This window comes from Marmota monax, unplaced genomic scaffold (genome assembly GCF_021218885.2).
Source record: "Marmota monax isolate L192 unplaced genomic scaffold, Marmota_monax_Labrador192_F-V1.1 WCK01_AAM20220418_F8-fsc00033, whole genome shotgun sequence".
In the NCBI taxonomy this organism is placed as follows: domain Eukaryota; kingdom Metazoa; phylum Chordata; class Mammalia; order Rodentia; family Sciuridae; genus Marmota; species Marmota monax.
Window position 1 is genome coordinate 6,537,531 of NW_026694282.1, and position 19,765 is coordinate 6,557,295.

General features: G+C 35.7%; 1 protein-coding gene across 3 annotated transcripts in view; it reads right to left on the reverse strand.

Moving 5' to 3' along the window:
• The window catches only part of Mllt3 (MLLT3 super elongation complex subunit), a 270,688-nt gene that overhangs the window by 89,227 nt on the left and 161,696 nt on the right, over positions 1–19,765 (reverse strand). For all 3 annotated transcript variants that reach the window (XM_046467367.2, XM_046467368.2, XM_058586380.1), the window contains one exon: positions 17,967–18,110. In XM_046467367.2, the coding sequence (XP_046323323.1) occupies positions 17,967–18,110 (144 nt within the window). The remainder of the gene's footprint in view (positions 1–17,966; positions 18,111–19,765) is intronic.

The window sequence follows — 19,765 nt, forward strand, 5'->3', positions numbered from 1 at the left end:
CATCCTCCCAAAAATAGAAATAAAAAACAGTCAATTCTTTATCCTGACAAAGAATAGCTACCAAAATCCCATGCAAACAATATTCTAAATACTAAATTATTAGAATTAGTCCCTGTATTATGAAAAGCATCATTTTTACTGGTGTTCCTACTAACATAGGACCACAAAAGGCAGAAAAAATTAAAAGCAAAAGGCAAATATTATCATTCCCATCAATTTGGTTGTCCACACAGAAATACAAAAGGGCCTGCACAGAAAATTACTAGAATTAACGTTCAATAAGATGTCTAGAAGTAAAAAATATCAGTATGTTAAGATAAGCTACATATTACACATAAGCAACAAATAGGAAACATTTAATATTATAACAGCAATGAAACATATGAAGTACTTAGGTATAAGCAAAACATACAACCAAACAGACTTTTATCAAAAATTCCTTAATACTTTAAAAACATTCAAGAAACCCTAAATAAACTGATAGACTAGGTTCATGGATAAGGGTGCTCACTCATCCACATATCCAATGTAATTTTCAATTCAAACTTTGAAAGTTTTTCATAGAAATTAAATTGATTCTAAAATTTATATGAAGAAAAAAGAATGATAAAATAAAACTTGCCAGGCCCAACAGAAAACCTCCTTATAATATGATATAACTAGAACACTGTGATATGGCTGAAAACATTAGCAAACTGAACAATGGAACAGACTTATAAACATGAAAATCTGATGTCTGACAAGATAGATTATTGGGGAAAACAGACAACTAAATAAAATGTGCTGGAACCATTTTTCTATATAGGAAAAAATTTAAATTAGGCTCTTACCTCATACTATTCACAAAATCAATTCCATATGTTTAAAAATATTTCAATATTAGAAAAGACTTCTAAAGCATGACAGAAAAAAATCTAGGAAAATATCTATATGACCTTGGGGTATAGGAAAACATTAAATGAGACACACACCAAAAAAATTAACCATTAAAAAATCTGATTGAATAACATTAAGAACTCCATCTATCACAAGATATCATAAAGTTAAAAAGTAACTGGGGGAATTAGAAAAAGACATCAAGAGTAAACAAAAGAAATAATGGGGTCATTTCTCCAGAAAATAAAAAGACCTCTAACAAATCAAAAAAAAAATGAACATGGACAAACATTTCAGAGAGAAAGAAGCATGACTGGCCAATGAAATATATGCTGAGTCTCACTGATAATCAGTGAAATGCAAAATAAGAGGATAAGATCTAATTTTATGCACCAACTAAACATACATAATATAACCAGGTCTGATTAGAAAACAAAGCAATAGGACTTTTTTACATATGCTAAAATGGGGTTCTAAATTGTAATTATCAGTATATAAAATAATATAAAGCTAAGTATGTGAATGCCCTATGACCCAGCAATTTCATTCACAGGTATACAATATAAAACAGCATTGGTATGACCTGAATGCTTATTATAAACTCTGATTTCTATGTTCAACCCAGAAATACTCAGGAATCCTTAATTGTATCAATTATAACAGTTTTATGTTAAGAAAAACCCAAAATTCCTGGTGTTAGAATTTTATCATCTAATAAGTAAAATACACATTCAAATACAGTGGATACTTATCTATTAGATGCTATGAGCAAAGCACAGATTTTCTCAATCATCTTGAGTCCTATGAGGTAGGTACTAAGAATAAGCAATCACATTTGTGTTGAATGGATATTGGAATAATTTAATAACACTAAAAGAGAAATATGATTCTATATTATGTATTCTATACTATGTACTGTGATTTAATTCACAAGAATTAAATAACAAATGATTAACTATTAATAGTAAGAAGTTGCTGATCTTACCTTTTTTGCATTCCATTACTTAATACCAAAAGTATAATGAGAAAAAATATTAAGGCTAAATCATTTTTCCCCTCTGGAAGTATCTTTGGACAAAGATGTATAAACTAACAAACTAAAGAGCAGAATTAGCTAATAGAACATATCTGTTTCTATTTTTGCCCTTGAAAGTAGGGTTAGCTATACGAGACCATATTCTTCAGATAGGGGGAAAACAGAATTGTCCTAATACAAGAAAAGAAACTATCAAGAAAGGAAAAATCTGTAGCACATTTGGTCCTTGCATTTCAATAAAAAGTATACTTTAAAAAGTGCAAAGTCCCGATTAGCATGCACAAGGGCCAGGTTCAATCTCTACTACTTAAAAAAAAAATTACAAAATAAAAATCTTTTTTATTGAATACATATTAATGCAAATGAACAAACTTAGTGAGATAGATGCCTTACAAAATATTTTTGTCCTTCACAAAGAACAATTTTCCTTTGAAAGCTTCCTTAAAATTTATCTATTTATTTAAATTGGATTCACTATTGCATCCATCCAGCACTCGCAATAGTGACAGGTTCCTTCCTAAGAGGCATTTTTATGGTTTGGGTATAAAGCGTCCTTCAAAGTCTCACTTGTACCCAGTTATAGTTTGGATATCAGCTGTCCCCCAAAGGCTCCTGTTAATGCAGGAATATTCAGAGGTAAAAGAGTTGAACTATAAAAGTTAAACCTGATCAGTCTGTCATAGTTTGAACAGACTGACTGGGTGGTAACTGGTGGGACATGGCTGGAGGAGGTAGGTCACTGGGGCATGCCTGGAAGGATGCATCTTCCTTGTGGTCTCATCCCGCCCCATCCCCTGCTTCTGAACTTCACCATGAGCTGAGAAGCTTTCCCCTCTTGGGCTTTACCCCCATGATGTGCTGCCTCACACGGAGCCCAGAACAAAGGAGTCAGCAGTCTATGGAATGAGACCTCTGAAACCATAAGCCCCAAATATACTTTTCCTTCTCTAAGTGTTCTTGTCAGGTATTTTCGTCACAGCAATGAAAAACTGTCTCAAACAGTCCCAAAATGCAACAATGTTCAGACGGAGAGATTTGGGGGAGTGAATTATGAGGGCTCTGACCTCATCAATGAAATAATCCACTAATGGATTAACAATCTGATGTCATTATGATGAGAAGGTCAAAATTTTAGGAGACGATGCCTAGTTGAAGGAAGCAGGTCACTGGGGACATTCCCCCAAAGGATTTTCTTGTCCCTACACTCTGCCTGTTTCTGTTGTTGTTGTTATTTGTAGATGGACACAATACCTTTATTTTATTTATTTATTTTATGCAGTGCTGAGGATTGAACCCAGTACCTCACACATGTGAAGCAAGTGCTATCCCACTGAGCCACAACCCCAGCCCCCTACCCTCTGCTTCTTGGCTGCCATGAGCTGAGCAGCTCTTCTCCACCATGATATTCTGCCTTATCTCAGGCCCAGAACAATGGAGCTGATGGCCATGGACTGAAATCTGAAACTGTGAGTCAAAATAAACCTTTCTGGGGATGGGTTGTGGCTCAGTGGTATAGCGCTGGGTTTGATCCTCAGTACCACATAAAGAAAAAAAAACAAATAAATAAATAAAAATAAAGGTATTGTGTCCATTTAAAAAATAAACAAATAAATAAGCCTTCCCTCCTCAAACTTGTGTACATCAGGTATTTTGGTCCCAGTGGCAAAAAGCTAACACAGGTGCATAATAAGTACTTAACTTTGAATAAATGCATACATTTATTGAGTGTGCACTATACAAGGGACACTGGGAGATATCACATGAAATATGTTATAGTCCCCATTCACAAAGAGCTAACATAAGTCATTAAATCAAATAAATTGTGCCCTTCTTCTTCGTGAACAATTCAACCAAAAAAACTATTAGGTAGAGACAAACAAAGTAGATAGCCTCGAAGGGAGGGGTGTAATGGGAGGTGGAGCAGCTGTACTATGGTTGATTGCCCCAGGGGTGACCCATTGGAGAAACAGCTGAACATAGGGCTGGAACAATAACAGTACAAAATAGGCCAGAAACATCTTTTTGTAGAAAACAGAAAATATATAAAGACTGACCAGAATATGTTGAGTGGATCTAGAAACTAGATTAAAGGGGCTTCCACTGGTCAAATCAAAACAATTTAAGTATACAAATAAATAATCACTATAATGGATTATAACCTATTGAAAAGATATGTGCCAATAAGTGTATGATGACATAATAAATATGAGAATAAACAAGTTTGAGGCATAGTGGAATATTTACATTTTTTAAAAGTATTTCCCAATAAAATACTCAAAGATAAAAAGATAAAAACAAAGAAATTTAACAATGGAGAAGCCTGGCACACACCATGTGAATCAAGATTTAGAGTTAACATCAACAGTAATGGTATGGGCTGGGGTTGTGGCTCAGTGTTACTGCGCTTGCCTCACATGTGTGAGGTACTGGGTTCGGTCCTCAGCACCATATAAAAAAGTAAGTAAATAAAACAAAATAAAGATATTTAAAAAAATAGTAATGGTACAATAAAAATCATGATCATGTGAGACTGTACCACATGAAGAGCCTACCACCATGTCTGTGATATTCCTGCCAAATATATATCACCTGAATCTAGCCATTAGGAATTTTGCTATAAAAATAAAGGACATTATTGAAATAATCTGAAATACTTGAGTGGGATCTGACAATGAGGGTGTAGCAATACATTAATGCTAATTCCTTACTTTGATGGCTGTATATTATAGTTATACAAGAGAAGGGCCATGTTTATAAGAAAGAAACACTAAAGTGTTTTATGGATAATGCAGCATCATGTTGGTAATTTCCTCTCAAATAGGTCAGGAAAGAAGAGTCTGTATTATGTTTGAAACTTTTCTATAAGTTTAATATTATTTCCAAATTTAAAAAAAATTATAAGGTAAATAAGTAACACTAAGTCCCTGGGAAGGGCATCTAAATCAGGTGTCCAAGAAAGAGCCTCCATCTATTGAAATTCACTCCATTTGGTCCTCTGTCCAAGGACCTACAACATTCTGAGTAGACTTGAACCTCACCACATTCTAAAAAGTATCTTGATACCATCTCTGTTTTAGTCAGCTTTTTCACCGCAGTGACTAAAGGACCCAACCAGCATATGGTGAACATCATGGTGGAGTGTGTGGCAGAAGAAAGCAGCTCACATGATGATGAGAAAGCAGAGAGAGAGAGAGAGAGACTCTACTAACCTGCCTTCTTTCAGTTACCACTTGGTCCTATCAGGCGATTAATTTCTTGATTGGGTTAAGGCTCTTGTAACCCAATCATTTCTTCTATGAACCTTCCCACTTGCATTGTCTCACACATGAGTTTTTGGGGGTCACCTCATATCTAAACCATAACAATCTCAAAAGAACGAAGGCTTCTTCATACAAACTAGATTTGTCAGCTAAAACAAGGATTTCTTGACAGAAAGAAAGATAGTGATTTGCTTTCAAAAATGCCAAATGAGGTTTTACTTCTCTACAGACACAAATAAGCCAAAAAAGGGGGTGGGTATTTCTTCGTTCATCTCCTCTCAACTCAAATATTGTCTCTGTTGCAGGAAAGAAGAAAAGGAAAAAAAAAAAACCCTGCAAACTTGCAATATAAACTCAATATTCAGTTTATACTGGGAAATACTGGGAAACAACATTTGTATGACTCATTTGGGAAAACTGGTACCGCTTGGTAGAGTCTGTGGCAGAAACAAGAAATTTCACACACTTTCACTTTGACTATCTAAAAGATTTAGACAAAAGATCAGCTTTCCAAAACAGAAAACATTGTTGCTTGGGCCACAATTTAGGACTCTCAGAACCTGCTTGGGGTGAGATGAGTGGGTGAGGCCCAATAAAATAGTTGCTGGCACACCACTAAAATAAGCAGATCCTGGAGGTACCATAGATATTTCTCTTAGACGCACACCAAGGTAGCCAGGAATAACAACGAGGAATGCCCTCCCCTTCCCTTCTCCATTCACTGCCTTTCCTTCACTCTCTTTCCTCCCCCCCTTCCTTTCTCTTTCTTTTTAAGAAACTGAACTGTATTATTTTTTCAATCCTCTGAAAAGATAAGAATATACTATTCCCTGAAAATTGACCAAGGGTTGATGTTTGCTAGAAAGTACAAAATTCAAGGTTCATTCATTCAACACATCCAGAACCTGGCATTAAGTTTCACTCAGAGGAGGCACTCAAATATTTCTAAATGGAAAGTACATAACACAAGAAGGCTATTCTCAAAGCTGCTTGGAAGTAAATTCTTATTTTATTTTGTTATTTAAAAATTTATGAAACACTCAGAGCTACCTTCTCAGGTGGTAGGAGGAACGAGGATGCTGTTTGAAAACAAGAAGGGTAAGGCAATTGTCAGAAAGGGTCTCTCAAACTTGACTTTCAGAAGTAAAAATAAACAAAAAATAAAAAGCAGTTTTGTTTAGGGAACTTCCATCTATGAAGCAAGACACAAAAAGACAAAAATCTTCTGCCAGAAGTCTTCCCAGGACTTGAAAATCATCTTGGATCTCTTAAGCCTGAGCGTGTCTTACCTGTCCTAGATTCAAATACTCTCTACTATTTTTAGCTTATATATCCTGATTATAGGTTGTGTATACATAGAACAAGGGGGCTGGTGATGATCCAGAGGCCAAAGCAGCCTCCCCAAAGACATGGTAAGTCAGCCACAGAGAGCTGATTCTAACTCAGTATATGACTATCCTGCTTTACCTGGATTCTACTTTCCTACTCTGAGGTTTAAAAAAAAAAAAATTAATATCTAAGCACTCAAAGAATCACCATTACCCATGACTTATTTGCATTTCTTTCAAAACCATTGTAGATTACAAAGTTATTTGTTAACCTTATTATAGGCTTTTTCATATGCTGGTTAATGACAAGAAAAAAAATCCTTCTAAATTCATGCATATCTTTGCTGTTCAAATGAAATGAAAAATAAATAAACAAACACAAGTGTGCGCATGCACGCACACACATGCAAAATGAGGTTTGCCTCTAATTTTCAGAAAATGAAAACCAATTCCCACCAGAAAGGTTGATGGTGGCTTCAGAAATTTGGCGGGGGGCAGGGGAGGCTTCCTAATATCATTTGCTCCACATAAACTGTACTTTTAGAAGCAAGAGAGATAGAGGGAACTTGTATCTATACAGGAACTTGAGTCTGCAAAGGAATAAACAAAAGGACAGTTGCCTATAGCAACAGGTAAGCTACTCTCATCTGGCAGTTCACCGAGGTTGTCTCCAGGAAGTGAACTCATACAAGAGTGCTCTACTGACCCTAAAAGAACTCAGAGAAGTGGGCCTGGGGATGTTTTATTTTTAATTTTTTGTCTTGTCTAACTGGATTTCTGAAAGAAAGCTGATGGGCAGGGGGTGTAACTCAGTGATAGAGCTCTTATCCAGCATGCATGAGGCCCTGGATTCAATGCCTAGCCCGATCAATCAATCAATCAATATATTATGTATGTTTGTTAGCATTACTCTGTACTTCTATAGAAAGAAAATGCAAAAACAGTGATTGAAAACCCTGAATCAGCCATTCCTTGCTGGGACAATCATTTCAGATTTGATGCCTCAGTTTACTCATCTATAAAGTGGGCAGCTTGATCTATTAAATGGCAGGATCTATTTAACAATAAAACTGTATGATTTACTCATTTTATAGCCATGAAAATAAGCACTAAGGGCTGGGGTTGTGGATTAGTGGTAGAGAGCTTGCCTAGAGCATGCAAGGAGCTGGGTTCGATCTTCAGCACCACATAAAAATAAATAAAGAAAATAAAGTTATTCTGTCCAACTACAACTAAGAAAAAAAAATTTTTTTAAAAAGCACTAACCCACATGTCCAGAAACTAAATGTGTTGTAATAATGAAAGTGTTAATGGGTTTTTCCCATATAGCAGTCATTGTGCTTGTGGTATTATCACAATTATCCTTATAATTATTCTATCTGGGTAGATAAGACAACATGCCATTTGAAAAATGAGCAAAGAAAACCAAAGGAAACTAGTAATGTGTCCAAAGTCACACAGTTACCAAGTGCCAATGCCAAGTAAAATGTTGGCATTGGCACTTGGTAGTTCTGTTTCAAGATACTGCTCTTTAAACCATGATGCCATATTCACCAAATCAAAAGAAAACAGAAAAGATGCACAGAAAATCAAACAGTGATCAATCTATGACACACCTCAGCCAATCATATAGTTTTTATTATTACTTCCAAAGGCTGATTATTAAAGTGTAGCATTTAACTAATTCCTGTGAGACAGTCACATCCTGGGACAATTGGCAGTACAGAGGCACATGCATCTGGGACTTTAATGCATTTTCTCTTTAAGAAACATAAATCAGAATAAAGACATATTATAGCTCATTTCTTAAACAAGAAAAAAGAACTAAAGCCAAAATTAGGCATATATACATAAATCACAAAAATCTCTTTTGAAGAATTAAAAGAAAACAAGAACAGAATTCAGATAAGATAATCCCAGGAGACAGTGTACATTGTGCAAGAAAAACCTCAAGAAATTTGACCATGGAAGAGGAGTGTGACAGGCAAAAGAAACTAGATCCCTTCTTATCAAGAGTTGGAACACAAATCTAGGAAGGAAAAAAAAAACACAGAAGAGAAATAATATTCAACATGAACAAGTTCCTAGTCCTGGAACCTGTGTGAACATTCAAATCAGATAAAGTGCATCTTAGCAATGGAACACACACAGTAAGAGGAGGTATTTTTATTAATGGTGGTCTAGAATATTCCTGATCTTGAGTTCACTGATGCTCGGTTTGCCAAAGTATTCAGGACTAAAAATTATCAGAAAGGAAATTTTATCTTTATTTAATCTTCCCTTAAAAACTTATAAATCACTACCCTTTGTGTGAAATTCCCTATAGAAAAGGATACATTATTCAGTCTTACAGTTTTTGAAGCCAGGTTCTTTCAAGGAGTTAGCCTGTCTCATAGTCCCTGGGATTTGAAATACCTGGTTTAGCACAGTGATCTTATCAAAAGTCCTCTTGCTCCACATGCTTAAACCAGACCTTTGTGGATATCTGTGAATGTTGGATAATAATTTCATAAGCTAAACGTATAAAGAAGAGTGGCAGAATGAGGGGCACCATTGAAGGACACAACCATCTGAAAGTGGAATACTCTGAAAACAAAATTTCAAGACAGCTTTATTTATTATTTCCACCATATAATCCTATCTAGTCTATCTCAGACAATATAATTTTGTTTTAACATCAAAACTACCCTTCCACACTGCAGAGGTTGCCCTGATGGGTCTCCTATGCTAGGACACCCAGTCCATGGGATGAGGACAGGCTGAAACCCAGCTATGTTGTGCTAGACATGTCATAGTCCTCTAGCTGGGGCTTCCTGAAATGTGGGTAAGGGAAGAGCTTCATTTCCATTTGCCCAAAGACACCCTGGACAGCATATGGGTGGGCTTGTTTCTACATTACACAGACAAATTCCTGTCAGGAATCACCAAGAGTTTGTGTTGAGAAAGAAATTTGTTAGGTCAACTAATTCTTATTATCCCTCTAACTGACTCTAACTATCGTTAAATGGATCCATTTGTTTTATAAATCAATCATTAATAGCCTTTTTATACATATTCAACCATTTCACCCTACCTACAGGCCCCCACACTATCCTACAAGGGAAAACAATGACACTGACAAAGAAAAGTTATAAAATCAATAACTACAATAATTTATAATAAAATAAAAATATTTCCAAATAACTAAACTACTGTGACCACCCAAGTCACCAAAAAACTAGCCCATCATAATTCTCATTGTCAGAACCATTAAAAGGAATTCTTAAATTTGTACAAAATAGTTCTTTTGTTACTGATTTTAGGACTTAAGCTAGTAACTTTAATTTTGAGAAACAGAGAGCCAAAGGGGATAAAGGAAAGCCATAGAATACATTGCTAGCAAGTTAACAACCAACCAAAATTTTTACATCCATCCTGTGAAGTGTGAGGGCACACTTTGAAAGAATAGAAATAAAGCCATATAGATTAAAATCTATGCAATTTGCCAGGTACAGTGGCACACACATGTTATTACAGCAGCTCAGGAAGCTGAGGCACAGGAGGATCACTAGTTCAAAGCCAGCCTCAGCAACGAGGTCCAAAGCAACTCAGCGTGAACTCGTTTCTAAATAAAACATAAAAAAGGGCTGGGAATGTGTCTCAGTGGTTAAGCACCTCTGAGTTCAATCCCTGGTACAAAAAAAAAAAACAAAAAAAAAAACCCAGTAGGTAATTTATGTTTAATGTATTAAGTACAAAATATAAACATGCAGCAGGAACTTATCTACATAAAAATACAATGTGGAATACTGACAGAGGCTATGGTCACAGAAGAGGTCAGAATGAGCTATTTTCTTCTTTCTTGCTTTTCAAGAAAGTCTATATTTCCTAAAGTTAGCACATATTTATTTTTAAATGGGGGAAAATTAGATTCTTTCTTGAAATTAAAATGTGTTCTTTCTAATAGAACACAATTATTATGTAAATGACTGAATTGGAAACATTTTATTTTCAACTTTCCACATAACTAAAACCAAAAACCACAGTTTAACCTGAAGCATAACAAATCTGTAGAGGAGAAAAAAAAAAAGGTCATTTCAATAAATAAAACAATTATTTGCTGGCCGCTTAACCAAGTACCACATTTTATTTAATAATCTCAAGTGGAAAGAAGGGGATATTATACTCATTTTAGATTTACACCAACCTAAAGCCCAAGGAAAATTAGCATCAGATCCAAAAATTGAATTTGTGCCTTCAGATATCAAATCAAACATTCTTTCTATTACACCATGACTATGTCCCTTGTGGTAATAAATGTTATTATATTACAGCACCTATCCTCTATCCTCTCTCCCTGGAAATGAACCTCAAATGTTTATTTCAAGAGTTCAGACATTTATTTTTTAAACTGTTACCTTCTGATCCCAACTACTGTCTGGTTTTCTTATAACCTATAGAATAAGAAAAACATCAGAATAAGTGTGACCCACAGCCTCTCTTCTACTCCCCAGCCACTACCCAAAAATCTGCTTTTATTTAATATTATAGTATATGAATCCCCCCAAAAAAAAAATCTGGTGGAGGAAATCAGAATACACAACTGCCACAAAGCAGACTAGAAGTGAGCCAACATACCAACATACCCAGTTATATTAGGTAAACGCTGTATGCAGCTTTGAAACAAGTGCATAAAGATCTACCTGAATCAATAGAGAGAAACCACCAAGGCAGCGATTTACAGTTTTTGTGTATCTGCACTTAAAAAAGAATTATTTATTTTTTAATTTAAAAATTCTTCAAGAATCCATACTCATTACCTTTTTCCTTTTATGTTCATGTTTTATCTTCTTGACTTTTACTGCACTGTAGGTGGGAACAGGGGCAGGGCTGGGTGATGGCTTTTTTTCCAATGCCATAACCAATGCCAGGACCAAATTAAGGCTGCTATATTAAGATCTCCCTACAGGTAATCAGCTCAACTGCTACCCCTGGGAGGTCTGACAAAATATATGAGGAACACCTTCCAAAACAGACAACTAAACACTCAATAGAACATCTGGGAATGTCTACCTGTTTCTCTTCTCTTAGCCTTTGTTCAATCAATGCAGTAAGAGTATATGAACTTTGATCTGAGTGATAAGTATGCCTCTATTTATTCCCATTCTTACTTAAAAAGTAAACAGATAGTTGGGAGTACAGGAATGAAGAAAAGGAAGAAAACTTATTTTATACTGCAAATATTTTGGGGTGCACATTTCCAAAAATCTATAACTATCCTCTAAACAATGTATGACTTTCAGAAAAATTTAAACCATAAAACTACAAGTTGAATGGCATAAATGTCTACTATCATGACCATGCCTTCTGTAAAAGAATTTATGAGATCAGTGTTACATTTGGAATTAAGGTTCACAACTCTGACATTCTATTTATCATTTACATATATGTTCCACTTTCATGATTTAATTTCTCAGAGCTGGGAGAGGAACAGCAAGAGATGCAGAAAGGAAGAGAAAATACCTAATATGACAGAAAATTAACTTCTGAAAAACCACCAAACAGATGAGGCAGCCTGCTTGATTTTACATTATAAATCACCTTTTATCAGTGCCAGTGAAAAACAGCAGCATTCTTTTATCTTTTGAGGCAGACAATTGCAGGATGATATATATCAGAAAATAACAAAAAAATCACACTTGTTCCAAAACAAATATCAAATATCCAATGGAGCTGTCCAGTGATAGTCACTAAAATAATCTTCTCTGTATTATTTTTCTTGGATTCATTTTTAAAATAAGCAGCCAGCTATCCATCTCTGGGCACTGTCGAGATGAGTTTGCCACAAAAGCCACTTACATTTTTAGAAGTCAAAGTCTTGACAAATCAGTTCCTAAGAACATAATTTGTTACACATCGAAGAAAGCCTAAAAACACAGACCTTGGTTAAAGAGGCTTCCGTATCTTTTTGTAACCTTTCCAAATTTAAGTATGTGGGAAGAGTACCCATAAATTTAAGTCAAAACTGAAACACTTAGAATATTTCCAATTTAAAATACATTAAAATGTGGTCTTTGGAAGGAAATTAAAATGGCTTTTTAAGCATATGAAAAGTTGCTCATCATCAGTCATAAGAGAAATGTGAATTAAAAATGAGATACCATTTCCATCCACCAGCCAGAGGGGTGGGGGGATGGAAATCACTACAGAGAAATAGGCAAAGCAGGCATCTCATACATCGTTAGTGCAAGCATAGAGTACTATAAACTCTTTAGTGGTAAATTTGGAATGTCTACCAAAATTTAAATGCCACTTTGCCTTAGAACCACAATTCTATTCCTAGGAATTTATCCTACATACATACTCATCCATGAACATAAAGAACCACATATGAGGTTACTTGCTGTGGTATTACTGGTGGCCTACAGGAAGGCTCAACTGTGTATCATTTTGTACCGTGTGCATTTACTTATTTAAAAAAATTAAAATTTGTGCAGGAACGAAAGTGATCTGTATGGTTTAGAAATTAGAAGTGTTCTAAACTCTCCTACAAAGAAAATGCTGAACCACACTAACACAGGTTCTTTCCAGATCTTTGCAATATAATGTCATGTTCACACAGCTTGACACAGTTGTATTAGTGAAAGCTCCTTATCATAAGATCCCTTTGGCCCTTTAGAAACCAAAACCCCTTGGTGGAAAGTGAATTTCACTTCATAATAAGCAGGGTTTGAGAAAAATTCCAATTTATTTCCTGCAAAAAGAAATCACATATAAATGTAACTGTCACTTGGAGAAGCAGGACTGCATTATGCTACAGACTTAATACAGACTGAAAGCATGTTCCCCATGTCTTCAGCAAATCTTGCCAAATGGGCATCTGAAATGTCCTATTGAAACAGGTGGTGTCTGAACAGAATTGGATTTCTGCCTATAGAAACCCTGGCTTTAACAACTGCTGTGGTTAGTTTTAATTTTCAGTCCTTAAAATTAACTGCTTGCCAGTGATTCAGAAATAGACTGAACAACATGTTTAGACTTTGCCCTGTTTAATTGAGGGAGGGAAGAAGGAGAGGAAAAAAGAAGGGAGGGAGGGAGGAAGGATGGGAGAGAGGGAAGAAGGTAAAGAGGAAGAAAGGGAGGGGGAGGGAAGAAAAAAGGAAAGGAGGGAGGGAGGAAGGAAAGAAGGAAGTCACAAAGGCAGGCCGCTTGGCTGGCCAATACCCTACCATCACTCCACGAAGAACAGAAACAAGGCAGACCATTTGATTTCCAGGCCAAAAAAGGGTGCAGGGGGTAGGGGGGTGCAGGGAGGCAGAGCAGCTATAAAGTAAAGTAGGTTCTCCAAAAATGCTTGCCGTTTTGTACTTTCTTCATAGGAGCACAAGGACAGAACTACCTTCCTGGACATGACGAATGAGCAATCTCCTAAGGCAACAGAGCTTTCAGAGCCTCTCACACCTGCCAGGAATTTGGAATTAATAACAATGAATCACTAATTTTCCTAGTTAAAACTTATATCTTAAAAAGGATATTTCAAACAGAATTGAAGTTATACTTTATACAAACAAAATGCAGACACCCAGAGTGTAAACTCTTTGAAGAAAGACACTATAGGTTAGTCTTCCTTAAATACAACATGGTCCTTCAGGGTGCTTCAACGAACATAGATCACACTGTCTGATGCAGAGAGTACATGTTGAGTAGCTTACACTAAATAGCAACACTTTTTGCTATGACTTTGAGTGCTTGATATAAAGAAAATAACTTCTGTTTATCTTCTAAACTAGTAATCAAGGCAAAAAGAGCTAAGGTATTAGGTAATTACTATATGCCACACATCATCACATTCCCTATGAGGAAAATACCACCACATCCATTACACAGCTCATAACCAAGATTCCACAAGATGCAGCAACTTTTACAGGACAGCCCAGCTTGAAGATAAAAGGCATGAATGAGGTTTTTACCTAAATCTGCCTGACTTCAAATCTTTACCAATTGTTATCATATGCCCTCCTAATCAGAAATTCAGAAACAAGTTAATAGAACAATCAATTTTAGTGAAATGACATGCAATCGCTAATATATATCTGTGTTTTGCCAATACCCAAAGGGAATCTCACCTTCTTCCAATACAATGTAGGAGTTAGGGATACTAAATTTTTCCACATTGTTTTTCTATAAGACTGAATTGCAGCTACTAAGAAGATGATAAGTGAATAGACAGTAGAGAGCCATCTAGCATAATCTCAAATCCTTTAATCATATCATCCTGATCAACACAATTTGAGAATCATTGGTCTAAAAAGGATCCATTAGTTCCTTTTTTTTAAAATGAGAAATAAGTAGAAATACTTCAGGTGGAACAGAGAGGAGCTTCTCCATGAAGTAGGTTTGGTCCTTCTGCTTAAAATTCAAGAATAAATAAATTATACCAGTCTTACCGTCAAAAGTTTATTGTTCACTCCACCCTTTAATGATACAAAATAAATATAAATAAAAATTATAAATATATTAAATAATTTTTAAAAGAAGCTGTAATGCTGTTCCTTTCCATTTCTTAACTACTGGCCCTCTGTCTTATCTTTACAAGGGCTGACAGGGGCTAGATTCTAAACCAAATCCACAATTTCTCCAGCAACCTCCAATGAGGTCACTAATTTAGAGGATGTTACCTTCAGGGTCCTGTAAAAGAAATAATTCTGTATTTCAATAGACTCAGAAAATAATGCTTAAGTCCAAACTGACCTGGCTCATGAAAGCTTTTTTTTTCCCCCTTTTAAACCAAAGATATCCTTAATATTACAGAGTTATTCAATAGAAGGGTATAAGGTGCATTTTTTATAAGGGTGAAGTACATTGACATTTTTTGGAAACTGTTTAGATAGTCATGACATTAACAAAAGGAAATCCAGTGGGAGAAAATAATTGTCATGTACCTATAGGTTTATAGATTATAAAGCAGAAAAGAAACTGCAACTTCTTGAGATTCTTCTGGCAAAATTTCTTTGGAATCATTTCCATCTGAGAGTTGAAAAGCATTTTTTGGTAAGAGGCTGCCAGCTCTAAAAACAATCTTTCTGATCTCTAGAAAAGCCAAGTTCAGTGTTCATAGTGCTATGCACTTTTGGTTCAAAAGAAAAAAAATTGAAAGAGAAGGAACCAGAGCCAACACCAGGGTTATTCCATTCATTCCTCAGCTGTACATAAGGATCACACCCTGTGTATATGAAGAAGAGGTTGAGTTGTTGTGTTTTTTTTTTTCCTTTAAAGCTAGAACACAGACGTCTATGTCACACATATAATATTTAGGTTTAAAAAAAAATACAGCATTCCCTCTCCATCCCAAAATCCTGGCCCCCAACACACACACACACACACACACACACACACACACACAAAGTATCTGAAGAGACATAGTCATGGACAGAAAATTTCAAATAAAACCAAAGTGGTTCAAAAGTTAGCAACACCGAGAGGCTGCATTAATATTAAGACAATGGTAAATGTATAAATATCAGACAAATATACGTCAAAAATCTAAGTAAGCCAAAAAAGTGTATTACTCCATTGATTGCTTTTCACATTTCTATCAAAGGTAACTTTAATCTTCCTATTTAAATGAAGGGGAAGAATCTATAAGATTCCCCAACTTCAAATGAATTTCTAAATTTTGTTTTACTACAAAATTCACTGCAATCAGCCCCATGAATTACTTATAAAATATGTCAAATTAGTGTGGTTGGAATATTTCACATTTCGAAATTATTATTTTACAGTTGTCAAGACAAAAAGTCTAATCAGAAAATATCTGCAGCCTTCAAATATCACTTAAAGAAACACAAAGAAGGAAAGTCAGAAGTCAAGGAGGATCATTCTGCACAGAGCAAAAGACAAGCAATCGTGGAGAGGCCTCATAGACGTGTGGCACTGCACTCTACTGCATTATCACTGACCTCTAACCTCTCCTCCCGCTCACAAGTAACCTGTGAGTGCCCTGGGACTAAGTGGTTGTTTTTAAAAGTTCTTGCGTCATATTTACTTTTCCCTGAGACTCTTATCAGAAGCTTGATGTACTCAAGTCCCATAATTCACACACACACTCAAATTACCTATCCAACAACATAGAGACAATGGGAAACACAACATGCCACACTCATAACAAAGTAAAATAATCAGGGTGCTTGGGTTTTTAAAAATGGACCAGATGATTGTCAAGGACACAGCCACAAGTAAAGAGTATCAGCATTGTGCTCTTGATAACAATTAAAGGAATAAAATAGGGTTAGTTTTTAAAACAGCTCCCTTCCTAAGAATCCAAGTCCCAAATTCGAAAATAATTTGTCTTCCAAAAGCCCACTTTTTCACAAAGATGCATTTTTCCCACAGAATAAGTGGTGGTTCCGTTCTGCAGCTGACCCACCAATACTTATTTAACTCATAATTTACTGACATAAGCTACAGCGAAGAATGAACATAGTAAAAGTACTTACAGTACTTCACATGCACTTTAGTATTTCCATAGCTTTCCTGAGGTTCACTAAGTGGTTGTTCTTGACTCTTTCCTCTAAAGCCCTCAGGTAATAACAGTGAAGAGAACAACTTCATAGATTATGGTCTACATATGCTTACAGAAAATGATAACTTCATGGATACAAAACTAAACAAAAACCTTCCCAAAAAACTAAGTGGGGGAAAACAACACCTAAGTGAAGAAGATCCTAGAGTAATGAACAAATTTCAAAATTAGACAGGGCATAAATTATCCATATGAGACAACAAAGGAAGTTCATCTGAAGCAGGGGTTGATAGTCTCGATGACATTACATAAAACAGATTTTGACCAATCAATACCATTTGTCTGTACAAGTGACTTGGGTATAAGTACATATTTTAATGTTTCTGCTTACAATAAATTTAGTCCAAACAAGTCAAATCACAAGGTGAAAAATTAACCACACCTTTGTTACCACTATCACAAAAATAAAAATTCACTGTTTACATAATACAATTCAAATAAAAATATACGTTTAAATTACACAAACATAGGAGTGAATGTACCCCTTTTTTTCCTACTAATTGTGATCAAGAAACTATGGACAAGAACTTTTATATCATTTTTATGTATACCTTTTATATCATTTTAATGTGATTTTCAACTTTTCCCCAAGTTTCTATAACTAACATAAAAAGTTTCAGAAAATATTTTTTCCTAATTGAAGACAGTTTAATGTTTCTTGCTTTGGGCTGTCATCAAAATAAATTTGAACTGCATAGATCTTAAGGCTGTTCTAACCAACAATGTAATCTCAGACCCACCCCCACTAAAATATTGTTTGCCTACTTCTTCCTATACAGAATCCACAGCTAAACCATTAAGGTACTTCATCTCTATTACCTCTCTGAAAATACTATCATACTTCTTAACACACTAGCAAGTTGTTTTTTTTATAGGAGGGCTTTTCACAAAGGAGTGCCACTTACCCCTCCTGCCTTCAGCAACTTTCTTCTAAAATCCTCTGTGGGGTTGTTGAAAGTTAGCTTTTCACAGCGGAGGTGATTCACTGGTGGATGGCCTTCAAGATGCAGGAATAAGTCATAATCAAAGCGGACTTTCTTAGGTTCTTCCTATAGAATTAAAAAATTAAGAAAGATGAGCTAAGGAGCTGGGGTTGTGGCTCAGTGGTAGAGTGCTTACCTAGCATTTGTGAAGCACTAGGTTCAATTCTTAGTACTGCAAATAAACAAACACACAAATAAATAAATAAATAATAGGAAAAAGGTCCATCAACAACTAAAAAATTATATACTGAAGAAAAAAAAAGAAAGACAAGACAAAAATAGAAATTTAAAACAAAGATTTAATCCTCATAGGGAAGAGGAAAGGTCTAGACTCTTAACAGCTGTAGCAGTAGAACTGAAAAATTTTCTTATGGAATTCCATACAAAACAAAATTAAACTATCTGATAAATTGGTTTCTTTTATTAAGGGAAATCCAAAAATAATCAACTCATCATCTTCCCCACAATCTCTCAAGAGTGCAATGCTACCAACAAAACCTCCCAACCCTCCACACCTATCATCAAAGTCTGCCATTTTCTCTCCTACATATTCCTTGAACAAGCTCTCTAACTCCTACTGCCATGCTCTTACTCATTGTCCAAACTACTATAAACTTCCTCCTCTACTAGGTCTTCCTACTTCAGGATTCCTCATTCAGGCTTCAAAATTATCTACATAAAACAAAAATCTATCCATTTTTACTCCCTGGTTAAAATTTTAACAGCATCCAGTGGCCATTAGGGTAAAATTCTAAACTGACTTGATTGACATATAGGGGATGCTGTGACCCAGCTCCTGGATTCTTATCCCACCACATCCTTTCTGCCCATCTATTGGTCCAGCAATATATTATTGCTAATTGCCTCTCAATACCTACCCATGTTCTACTCTGCTTTACATTATTATTTTATTGCTTATCTCTGTTCCTCCACCTCCTGCTTTACCTGGAAGTCTTTGAATCCTTCTCCACTCAGGTTTCACTTGGGAAAGGCTTCACTGAGTCCCACCCCCAATCCCCACAGCCTCTCCTTTGCTGTGTATCTCCCTCTTATTCCTGCCACATCTTAGAATAATTGTCATATTATCTACATTTACCCTGCTGTATCATAAGATTACTAAAAGTAGGAACAATGTATGAATTGTACCCTTGACAATTAGTTTAGTGCCTGCACATAGCAGAAATGCAGCATATCTGTACGATGAATAAAGAATAGCATTTTCCTGAATAACGAAACAGGAAGACAAAGCTGGGTGTGGTGGCATGCAAACATTTATCAACCCTCTCTACACAGTAATTTTTTAACTCTCCAAGGTGAAATGAAGATTGCAGATAACACATGTAACTAATATGTACTTGAACATTCATCTCATTTTATTCTCCCAGCTCTCCCTGGGGAGAGTTGGGAGCTCAGTTTTGTTGTTGTTTGACTAACATGATGGAACAAAGTGATCTGAATGTAATTCTTTGGACTCAAAAGTCTTACCACCTAAACTGTCAAATTATATAAGCATTATCTACTACAAATTCATGGTTTCTATCTCCTTATCCCGGCTTCCGCAAAGCAAAAGCCTCCACATTTCCTCACGCCCTCTTCACTGCCATGCAGTCTGGCATGAAACACACCCCTCCCATCTCTTATCAGAATGCCATTCTCTACTGGTTTTCCTCATGGTTAACTGGCCATTCCTTCTCACAGGCTTCTCTTCTTTCTTCATTGAC